This window comes from Poecilia reticulata, linkage group LG11 (assembly GCF_000633615.1).
Source record: "Poecilia reticulata strain Guanapo linkage group LG11, Guppy_female_1.0+MT, whole genome shotgun sequence".
In the NCBI taxonomy this organism is placed as follows: Eukaryota; Metazoa; Chordata; class Actinopteri; order Cyprinodontiformes; family Poeciliidae; genus Poecilia; species Poecilia reticulata.
The window spans coordinates 25,536,183-25,548,512 of NC_024341.1; the positions used below are offsets into that span (position 1 = coordinate 25,536,183).

At 36.0% G+C, this 12,330-nt stretch overlaps 1 protein-coding gene across 1 annotated transcript; it reads left to right on the forward strand.

Moving 5' to 3' along the window:
* The first annotated feature begins 357 nt into the window (after nt 1-357).
* On the forward strand, nt 358-5,321 carry LOC103472938 (H-2 class I histocompatibility antigen, Q9 alpha chain-like). The gene is made up of 5 exons (XM_008422818.1): nt 358-479; nt 3,203-3,469; nt 3,993-4,271; nt 4,504-4,803; nt 5,299-5,321. Exons 1-5 carry the CDS (start codon nt 419-421, stop codon nt 5,319-5,321), a joined length of 930 nt encoding a protein of 309 aa, XP_008421040.1. The 5' UTR covers nt 358-418.
* The last annotated feature ends 7,009 nt before the right edge of the window (nt 5,322-12,330 follow it).

Below are 12,330 nucleotides of genomic sequence, written 5' to 3' on the forward strand. Positions count from 1 at the left end.
AAAAATTAAAGGATTGAAATACAAAAATATATTTTTTCCATCTACATCTCAACTAATTCTCTGTTTTCCTTAATTGACAGTAAAAACAGTTTAGAAATTTTTTTACTGGACTTTTTTTCTTCTTTACATTAAAACCACTCAAAAACGTTGTGTTTGCTTTTACTTTCTGTTTTTCTCAGACTTAATTCCATCATTCAATCTGTTCATTAAGATCGATCTAACAGCTGATGATAAACTGAATTAGCTTTCACTTTCGCTACAAAACCCTCTCTAACACGATTTAACCCAGTTATAAGTGACGCACACACCCAGAACGTTCTCATTGGCTCAGATGAAAGCAAAAGTCCGGTACAAATTTCTCCAGTATTCTGATTCGGGTGAAGAATGAAGTAGCTTAAAATCGAACATGTAAAGCGAAATGGCCGAAATGACGCCTTTAATGGTTCTGATTCTAGTGGGAATACGAGGATCTATGGCAGGTGAGTTAGCAAACTGAAAGATCTAGAGATATGTGTTAGAACAAGCTCTTTTGAGCTGAATGAAGAACTTGTTTTAATAGTGCACCTAACTTTTTTTTATAGAGTAGCGCTAAAGTTAGACATGCCCAAATTTCCGACAAGATCGCATGATTTCACATTTCACGTTTTACACTTTACTTTTTAAAAATCACAGTCAAATTAAGGTAATATTGACCCGTAAATGATTAATTAATAACCTAACAACACGTAGACACTTCCCCTGTGTAAACTTCGACCACTGGAGCAAATTCAGGGCAGGAGAAGGAGGAAGAACTGTCAATTCAGGGAAATTATTGAAAGAAGATAATGAGACACGAGGTCAATCTGTTTCTCCAGTAAGTCGAAAATGTTCATGAAGARGGAGCCTTTATGCAGGGATGAGCGTGTGTGTTAGTGAGTATGCAAGTAAATGAGAGGCCTGTGGAATTAGCAATGAACTTGCTTTGGGATTTGTGTAATAATAATAATACTTGTGAATTGGAACACAAAAACTAGAAGATGAAAAACAGAACAGTTAGAAAACAGTTATAATTTGTGCAATTGAAAAATGTAAAAAAAATGTTTAGACATACATCTTCACTAAATACTATAAGGAGAAATTGTAGCCAAAATATTGAAAATACTAAATAATTAGGGATAAAAATGGAGCAGGAGTCTGGGTTACTGTCAACAACCTTACAGTGAAAAAATTTAATGTAGAGCCCTGTGTTATTTTTTAGGTTTGCAGAGAAATACTTCAAAATTTTCATTTATGGAGATATGGTTTGGGAACTTTGTGAAGTTAGATATATTGCATATATGGTCAGATTGTGGAGTATGTTTATCAGTATGCCAGACCATAGATTAGGATATTTTTCTTTGGATTGGTATACTTGATCCAGACAAATGGAGAAGGTATGGAGGCAGATTTTCAATACATTTATAGGAATAAATTAAGATATAATGTTCAACAGCTTAGACAGGTTAATTTTGAAGTTTATAAAYGTAAGTGGGCAGTCGATACCTTATATAAACCAAAATTTCACACTACACTAAAGGATGCCTTTGGTCTTGAGCCATATGTATCATGGAACTTGTCTATAAAACAAAGGTCCATATAGATCTGGCACTTTACCTTCGCCTTTGGAGTCTGGACATTTTGTTCAGTSCCAGAGGACGACTGAAGATGTTGTTTGTGTGATTTGGGGGAAATTGAGAGTGAAGTGCACTTTCTGTTACTGTCCTTTGTACTTCACATTGAGAATACTTGATGTTTAKCCAGATTTCTTTTATTTAGTTGATGAGGATAAAATGCRTTATTTATTTAAGTATTTAGTGTTTCAGTTGGCACAGTTTATTTTGAAGGCCTGGGTCCTTAGAAAGAGGACACATTTGTTTAAATAATATTTATGTCTTTCTGCTTGTGTGTATATGTTTTTATTGTGTCTTGTAATGTGGGCTTACAAGACACAAGGGTGTAAGGGTRAATGACACATATAAAAATAAAGACTGCTACTAAATGATTACTTGACTTGTTTTAATCAGTCAGACTTAAAACTTTGTCAGTAATATTAAGTTAAGGAGTTATAATAATAATAATTTGCAAGAATACAGTTTTGTGCATAAACTRTGTGTAAACTWTAAGRTTTGATGAAGAGCTCTTTATTTTACATGGATATATTGTCTCACTATAATTATTTAAATATTTTGCATAAACAGCATATTCCATAAAACATTAAAAAGACATATCTTGCAGAGTTTCACTGATATTCACTTTCACTTTAAGATGGGAACTGTGACAGTSGCTCTCTCTCCCAAGATAAAAAAGAATAATGAAATAATTTTCTACCATGGTTACTCTCCTCCTCGTAGGTTGCACTTTATTTTAACATTTGAAACAACACAATTAGGCCTGTCATGATAACAAATTTTCCTGGACAATAAATTATCCCAGAATTTATTGCAATAAACAATAATATTGCTGTTTTGAGACCATTTTCAAGTAATATAATAGTAATACTGGCATAATAATGCAAGAGTTTCTGTTGCCGTTCTATCAGCTTGAACAAGTCTGGCCATTCTCTGACCTCTGGCATCAACAAGGCATTTGCACCCACAGAACTGTCGCTCACTGGATATTTTCTCTTTTTCTCTGTAAACCCTAGAGATGCTTGTTCGTGAAAATCACAGTAGATCAGCAGCTTCTGAAATACTCAGACCAGCCCGTCTGGCACCAACAACCATGCCACGTTCAAAGTCACTTAAATCATCTTTCTTCCCCGTTCTGATGCTACGTTTGAACTGCAGCAGATCATCTTGGCCATGTCTAACCCTAAATGCATTGAGTTGCTGCCATGTGACTGACTGATATGACATTTGCGTTAATGAACTATTGGACAGGTGAACCTAATAAAGTGGCAGGGGAGTGTATACTGATACTAAATTGATCCCTTTTTAATACCCGTTTAATGACTAATGCCTATTCAACATTTTGAAACGTTAGATACAAGTGACCTATGTTGCTGCCAGATCAGTCTGTTTAATCAAAATATTTGGACATATGAATAATCAAAAATCTAAAAACTATATATATGTTTGATATTTTTTCATCTTTCAGAACAAAACCTGATATATATAAATGTTATGTTGGTTTCAGTAATAGTTTTCTGATTCTAAGATATTTACGAATGTGCTTTTTCTTACAGTGATCCACTTTCTGAAATATTTCTACACTGCATCTTCAGGAATACCAAACTGTCCGTTGTACGTGTCTGTTGGGTTTGTGGATGATGTTCAGATAAGTTACTGTGACAACAACATAAACAAAAACATCCCTAAACAGGAATGGATGAATAAAGTGAGTTCAGAACATCCAAACTACTGGAAGGAGGAAACACAGACATGTCGGGATAAACAGCAAACCTTCAAAATAAGCCTTGAGATTGCAAAACAACGCTTCAACCAGACTGGAGGTTTGGTTATATTTCACCTTGTATATATCACATTCTTCAGACACTGGTTTTTGTAAAGTTTCCCACATTGTATATTTTGCACTTTTTTATGTTAATGATTATTTCACACATGATTGCAAGTTATGGTGCATCTGAAGGTATTTACTGCTATTTAATCCATAATATTAAGTCCAATAAATAGTGTTTTTGTTTGTTCCTCTGTAATCTGAAAATGGATCACTGAAAACTGTTTCTATTCCTAGTCATGCCTTAAAAAACATTGGAACATATAGCAGTGAATATTTTGATTATTTGTTTCTAAGGTCCCATTAAAAGTTATGAACAAATTGCAAACTAAACTTACTATCCTTTGGGGAGGAGGATATAAATGCAAAGTTAGCATTTTATGCAAAGCTTTTATTTGTTTAGTTTATTTGTTCAAAGGTTTAAGAGTTTATTTTTGAAAGAGCAGTCTTACACTGGAATACACTTGGGACAAATTAAAGGATTGTATTTTAAATTCTCTGATGTTTCTTTGTCTCAGAAGCGCACATATATCAGCAAATGTACAGCTGTGAATGGGATGATGAGACTGGAGAGGTCATAGGTTATGATCAGTTTGGTTATGATGGAGAAGATTTAATCGCACTGGACCCAAATACACAACAATGGATCGCTCCAAAACCACAAGCTGTCATCACCACAAACAGATGGAATAATAATAGAGCTATTAAAGAACTTGAGAAGTTTTACTTAACTGAAACATGCGTCGAGTGGCTGAAGAAATATGTGAACTATGGGCAGAGCTCACTGATGAGAACAGGTATTAAAAAATACAATGTAGTTTAAAGCACACAGCTATATTTATGTGTTCCATTTGTTTTATATAAACTTCACTCCATCAGTTTCCATGGTTTTATTGTCCTTTTTAACCTGCTTTAATGGATTATTCAGAAATCAACCTATCAGGTTTTCTCTGTGTTAATATAAATTGGTTAGCAATAAATGATGTTTACACTTATAAAAGAACTAAAAATGCTCAATATACTCTGCAGAACGTCCCTCGGTGTCTCTCCTCCAGAAGTCTTCCTCCTCTCCAGTCAGCTGCTTCGCTACAGGTTTCTACCCCAACAGACCTGAAATGTTCTGGAGGAAAGATGGAGAGGAGATTCATGATGGTGTGGACAAAGGAGAGATCCTCCCCAACAATGATGGAACCTTTCAGATGAGCGCTGACATCGATCTGTCATCTGTTCCAACTGAAGACTGGCACAAGTATGAATGTGTGTTTCAACTCTATGGAATGAATGACATCACCAATAGACTGGAGAAAACAAGAATCTTGACCAATGATCGTACGTATTATATAAATATATTTATTTATAGATCAATATCTACTAATTACAAAATTCTATAGATTTACTTTCTGTTTTAGGACTCAGAATCAAGCAGATTTTTGTTTTAGGTTTGTTAGGTTAGATGAATGTACTGTAAGATAAATGTTATAACAAGTGATTTGCTGCTAATACAATCTGCTCCAGTTGTTTGTGTCTTTTAAACGTTACCAAATTCAACCAACCTTTCAAGCTAATTAATGTTCAGATTTAAGTTATAATAAATATTAGAACAACTTTATGACATTTAAAAATAACTGTAAATTATTCATTATTAAATAACAACTTACAGTTATAGTTACTGAAAGAAAATACACTGGAGCCCAGACACCTGAAAAAACAAGATGAACAAAACAAAAACCAGGTCATGGTGTTAAGTTAAACTGAGATGAAAGATATGATAAAACCAAAGGTGCTGCAAAATGAAAAGCTTTTACATCTTTATTGCGTTTGCAGCACCTTCTCTGTCACATCTCTGAAGACTTATTTCCCCCCTATTTCATGTTTTCCATAGATCTTCTCATGATTAAGTTAGTCTCAACAGCATGAATTGTTTTGTTTCAGATTCTTCAGGGTTCCTCATTGGAGCTGTTGTTGGGGGTGTTGTTGGGGGTGTTGTTGGGGGTGTTGTTCTGGTTGGCATCATTGTTGGAGTCCTGTGTTGGAAAAAAAACCCCAGTGGTGAGCAGCCAAAAATTGTTTTTATTGTAAAGCCTGCTTATTTTTAATACCATTTGTGTCATTGTGAATGGTTTTATTGTTGGTCAGGCATGACATTTTGTGATATTATAGTGCCAGTTGTTCAGATGCAAAAAYWGTATTGCCTTTCATAACAAAATACTAACAATGCCGTTTTTTCTTCCAGGGTTTAAAAAGGCAAATTGTAAGTATTTAAATATTTTGTTTGTAGTTCCCATGTAATACTGTGAAAGCCAAAGAAAACTATTTAACATTGTTTTTTCTTTATTTTGTAGCTTCTGATACTTCATCTTCCTCCTCCGGAGATTCAAATCCTAAGAAAGTGAGTGAATTTATTATGAAACAGTCTTTCAAACTGTTTCTTCTTCAGATTTAATTTCACTTAATTACGTACTTTTCATCATTCAGAAAATGTATTTGTAAATATGGAATAAACTCTGGATGCTGTACTGCATTTTAAATTAACACGGTATATYTATTCTCCACAGGGGAACAGCGAAGAGGAGAAGATGATGAAGGCAATAAGTTGAATGCACAAAGACTAAAAGATTGGCAAAGATTGTTCATAAATTACATCAAGAAAATTGTAATCAACTATGTGAAAATCAATCCTTCAATATGTATGAAAACTGTCTTTGGGAATTTTTCTGTTTTATCTACAGTTATAATTTAAGTTGTCTTTTTTCTTCTTTTTAATTTGGATTAATGTTTTAGTTCTTTAATTTGAGGTTTGATTATATTGGCTAAATGACCAAAATTTGTTGTGTAAATGCCTGAGTTGATTTTGAAGTTAAGTGATTGTTAAACTTGGATCACACAGTTAGTATAGCATGTCATTATGTATATTTTAATGCGACTGTGGTAAATAATGAGCAATCATCATTAACATTGGGTTTTCTGTGTGTTTTACATGAGGTAGATGTACAACAAAACCTTTAAGTAAAGCTTTTTTGGGAACTTGTTTGATTACAATACTTTGTTTTAAGTGGTGTTTTACTGTTTCTTCGAATCTCTATTTTCAAAAAGGTTTGGTATGTGGTTGTATAAGTTTATCAGTGAGATTTTATATATGAAATTCCATCAGATCTTTTTCTTTAACTTGTATTTACAATTTGTTTTAAGTGAATAAAACACTTTTAAAAATAAGTGATCTTGTTTCTATCAGAAAAATTACTGTTGCTGGTTGGAGGAAAAAGTGCCAACCAGTTATTCTGGGGCTTGTAGGGGTTCTGGTTGGCATCATTACTGGAGCCCTGTGGGGAGAAGAAGAAACAATGATGAGCAACCAAAACATTTTCAATAACTGCACAAGCTGGATTTGTCAAAAATGCCAGCATAATCTATAAAAGTAATCTCTTTGAGGCTCAATCCTTTTAACATTTGATGAAAGTTGTTGCAGGTTTTTATGAATTTGTGGTAGCCTGTGCCATCACACTTCTTGTATCAGAAAATTTTGAAGAGTTAGTATTGTGTAAAATCAACTTTTTCAGCTATCATTTTATAATAGTCCCCTCATCAAAAACATACCTTGAGTTTGAATGATCCTTCAATCTCCTGTGGCCAACTTTCCACTGTGCACAACACCTGAGGGGATCTTTCACCACCTTCAAGGTGCAACTCCCAGTTTCCAAGTTTCTGTCTCAACTGCCCCACTCAGCCTCTTCAGACTAGCCAGAAGCAATTAGCAAACACCTGGTAGAACAGGTCTATCTGCTGAGCTCATTAAATGGGCTATTTCTCAGTAGCTCATTATAAAGTCATTGATAAAGGGTTAAAAGAGGAGCAATGTTAGGATGACTTCATGAGGGCAGTTTCAGAAACAGCTGGAGATATTAAAGAGACACAAGTCTAATTTCAAGGTGTTAAATTACAAAGTGACATTTCTTTTAAGTCATATTTGATATACAGTATGCAGCAGTTTTATAACAACTTGTGCTATAAAATTATACTATGTTGCTGGAGAACCCATAATTCTACCCCATCTGGGAAGTGGTGGGGTTGGGAGGTGCTGGTGCCCCTCTCCAGGTCGCCAGTCTGATCCAGGGCAACACAGAGACAACCAGGACAAACAACCATGCCTAGGGAGAATCTAGAGATCAACTAACCTGACTGTCATGTTTTTGGACTGTGGGAAGAAGCCAGAAAACTCACAGAGAACCCACCATGCACAGGGAGAACATGCAAACTCCATGCAGAAACACCCCAGGCCGGGAATTGAACCCAGAACCTTCTTGCTGCAAGGCAACAGCTCGATCAACTGCCCCACCACTCACTAATCAGCTAATTTCATTACAAAAGGTGATTGCTGAAGAAACTGGTTATTCACATATTCATGGTAAGTTCAGTGGAAGGAAAAATGTTGGTTGGAAAAGGTGCACTCAGAACAGGAATAAACACAACCTTAAAAGCATAGTGTCATTGTCATTAAGTGCTGTGTTGGAGGAGAGGCAGAGATGCTGAGGACCCAGGTTGAAGTGGAAAATTAAGTTTTAATGGTGAAAACAGCTCAACCGTCCAGACGAGTAGGCAGCAAAGAGATTCAAGGCTAGAGCTAACACTGGTACCTGCATACAAGAGCTGAAGCCAACACAGGACTTCTCAGTTCATCTGAGAGGACTACAAAAAAATGACATATGAGACAGACATGACAAATGACCAGGACTTGACAAGAGACACCGACAACAGGTGGACTTAACTACACAGAGGGTAATCACAGAAAATGAGACACACCTGGGAAACAATCAAGGGGAGAGAGACAGGACATCACAGAGACTCACAGGGAACAGAACAGAAAATAAACATAGAACATTTAAGAAACACACAGGCAAAAACCCCAATCTCGTCAGTCATGAAAATGTATTAAAAAATTTCGGAGGGCTTCAAAAGGAGTGGACTGAGACTGGAGTCTGGGCATCAAGAGCCATTATGCACAGATGAATCCTACACATGGGCTACAGGCTACTTACCTGGGCTAAGGTGAAAAAGAATTGGTCAGTGAGTCAGTGGTCTAAAGTCCTCTCTTGAGATGAAAGTAAACTTTACATTTCATTTGGAAATCAAGGACCCAGAATCTGAAGAAGAAGCTCTTAATCCATAGCTTTATGTTCAGATTGAAGTTGAAAAGATGCTGATTTCATTTTTCAACAGGACATGATACTGAACTATACTGCCAAAGGTACCAAAAGTTGGTTTAATGTCCATGGTGATACTGTGCTTGATTGACCAGCAAAGTCACCTGACCTAAACCCCAAACCTGAGATTGAAAAGCCATTTTGTAGTCAGCTTTTAGATACCTCACTGCCTATGTCTGCTTAAACGCTGCTAATTTCACCCACGATGCTTTTTGTTTTATTGGCATTTTTGGTTTGTTTTCAAAATAAAATACAGTTTCAAGAAAAGCAACATATTTCTCAAATTTCAATTTGGATTCACAAATAGTAATATTTTTTGTAAGTTCTCGCAATCCTGGTGTGTGGGTGTAAGTTTTGCATGAGACTCGTTCCTGAAAAGAGGATTTTGATATAGAAAATATAGAAAGCAGTAACTGCAATTACTTTCTGTTGTGGGTTTAAGGAGCTGTTACGTGATCATTCTGCTCCTGATGATCAGCCTTTGTGGTTGAAGTTAAATTGGGTTCAACACCAACACAGGACCCTTCAATAAGTCACATTCTGGACAATCCTCTCCTGGTTCACTCTACGGTTGTCCACAGCAGCTCCTTTATCTCCAGTCATCGCCTGCCTCTTCTCCTTCCTTAGCTCCTTCTTTCAACCCCAGAGCAATAATCCACATTCTTCTCACCTCTTAAAATTCACTTTCACCAGAGAAAATTTTGAAGCTTCAGTAAATTTGATAATTACAATTTGAGAAAAGAAACGAAATGAGTAATAACTGTAAATTTTTGACTGTGATGAAATTTTGACTGACTCCAGACTCTGACCATTTGTTTGTTGTCTGTTTCATGTTGGAATGAAAGTCAGTGAGTGTTGTGTTTTGATAAAAATGTTTGCTAGACTAAAATTAGTTAGTGTTTGATTAAGCAACTTAAGAATTTTAAAGGAATATTGCATGAGATGATTTGGGATCTTAGTTTTGTCTTTAAGATGGTAATTTTTATCTTTGATACTTTGACAACCAAATTCATAGTTTGATCTGCTAATTCTGTGTAAGGATGAAATAGGACTGCCTACAGTCCACATATCAACCATCTGAGACTAACAACTCCATGTTCCTCCCACCTACTGGATTTGTTCCTACCTTTAGTTTCCAATATATGCTCAACGTTGTCACCCCTCCTCTACAGTGTCCCAGAGAGTTTATAAAGGTTTATAAAGAAAAAAAAACCTTACCTTACTTACAAGAATTAATAGATATTTATAAAATAATTGGGCAGACTAAATTATGAAAATATCTATTGTTAGTATTTACATTGAAGGTTAATAAAACTATCTAAATGCTTTTTGAAGGCTTTCTTTAGTTCCCCAATGTCACATAATACATTTCAGAATATTTTAAATTGATCAAATTAATTAAGAACAGGTTTGCTTCAAAGACTGAGCTTATTTGAATTACTAACTATAAGTACTGATCTGGTAAAAGAGGTGAAATCCACTTACTTTTTAAAACTATTCTTAAAATTGGACTTTACAGTTCAACTCGATGTACCACAATCAACGCACAGCTTCAGTTACTACAACTAAAAACCAGCGATCAGGCACGAAACCTGGGAGTAGTGATGGACTCTGACCTGAACCTTCAGAGCCACATTAAGACAGTCACAAAGTCGGCCTTCTATCACCTGAAGAACATCTCCAGGATTAGAGGACTTATGTCTCAGCGAGATCTAGAGAAACTCATCCATGTGTTTATCTTTAGCCGCATTGATTACTGCAACAGCGTCTTCACAGGTCTGACTAATAAATCAATCAAACAGCTGCAGCTGATCCAGAAGCTGCTGCTCGTGTTCTGACTAAAACCAGGAAGATAGAGACATAACACCAGTTTTAAAGTCCCTACACTGGCTCCCTGTAGCTCAGAGAATAGACTTTAAAATACTGWTGTTAGTTTATAAATCACTGAACGGTTCAGCACCACAATACATTAAAGATCTGTTATTGCTGTACCAACCGTCTAGACCAGTGGTTCTTAACCTTTTTTGAGGTACCGAACCCCCCAGTTTCATATGCGCATTCACCGAACCCTTCTTATTCCTCCTCCTCCTTGACCCCCCCGCACGCAACATACTTTGCGGTATTCTGATTTAGTAATGTAATTATGCTACCACCCCCACGCCACTACAGGCAGTAGCAACCCCAAAAAGATTCGACTAAGGAGCAGATTTAGACTATAGAATTTGGTAAAAAAGAGTGGAGCTCCTTCAATCAGTGCTCCTCCGCAGCTAAGCAATTGGCTCAGCAATGTAACGTGATCCTCTGCAGCAACTGATGGCAAAGCGGCGCGTCATCACGACTTTACACAAGTATGTCTTTACCTCCGCGGCAGAGGCTCCGCCGAACCCCTGAGACCGACTCACCGAACCCCTGGGGTTCGATCGAACCCAGGTTAAGAACCACTGTCTAGACCCCTCAGATCTTCTGGTTCTGGTTCTGCTCTGCATCCCCAGAACCAGAACCAAACGAGGAGAAGCAGCATTAAGCTTCTATGCACCAAAGATCTGGAACAAACTTCCAGAAAACTGTAAAACAGCTGAAACACTGGGTGCCTTTAAAAATCAACTTAAAACCCACCTGTTTAGAGTTGCTTATGGCTAAATTAGGGTTAGAGTGCGGGTTTTGATGTCTTCCATGTTTTTATGTCTTTAATGTTTTTAATTTCTTTCCATTTCTTTTCTCACTATGTTTTTAATGCTTTTTTAATCTTATGTAAAGGTTTGAGTCCTTGTCAAATGGCGGTTTGACTAAAGAAGTTTTAAATGTTAAAGTTTTTATTTTTACTTTTTAATTTCTTTTTATTTCTCTCTCACTTTTTAAAAATCTCTCTCTTTCTCACTATTTATTCAATGTCACATGCTGTTTTTATTTTAATTATGTAAAGCACTTTGAAATGCCTTGCTGCTGAAATGTGCTATACAAATAAAATTTGATTGAAAAAATTTGATTGATAAAGAGTAAATGAATTGAACAGGATTTTTTGACTACTAAATAATGTAGACAAAATATGTTTGCATAAAATTACCATGAAATAAATAAACTGTACAAAAGTTGTTCATCTTTTCTCATCAATTTTCCAAAAGAAGAACTAAATTCTGAATTGGCCTCTCAATAATTGAAGGTTTAGAAGAAGAATTTGTCTTTCTTTCACGGACCAATCCATCACTGCCTTGAACAGTGTCAACCACTCGTCCTAATTGCCATTGGTTTCTTGGAAGGTTATCGTCTTTGATAATGACAATGTCCTCCTTCTTGAGATTGCATTGAGCTGAGTGCCATTTCTGTCTCATGGAAATGTTCATCAGATATTCCTTTTTCCAGCGACTCCAGAATTGTTCAATGAGATACTGCACTCTCTTCCACCTCTTTGTGGCATATACAGTGGGGCAAAAAAGTATTTAGTCAGCCACCAATTGTGCAAGTTCTCCCACTTAAAAAGATGAGAGAGGCCTGTAATTTTCATCATAGATGTACCTCAACTATGAGAGACAAAAGGAGAAAAAAAATCCAGAAAATCCCATTTTCTGATTTTTAAAGAATTTATTGGCAATATATGGTGGAAAATAAGTATTTGGTCAGCTACAAACAAGCAAGATTTCAGGCTCTCACAGCCGTGTAA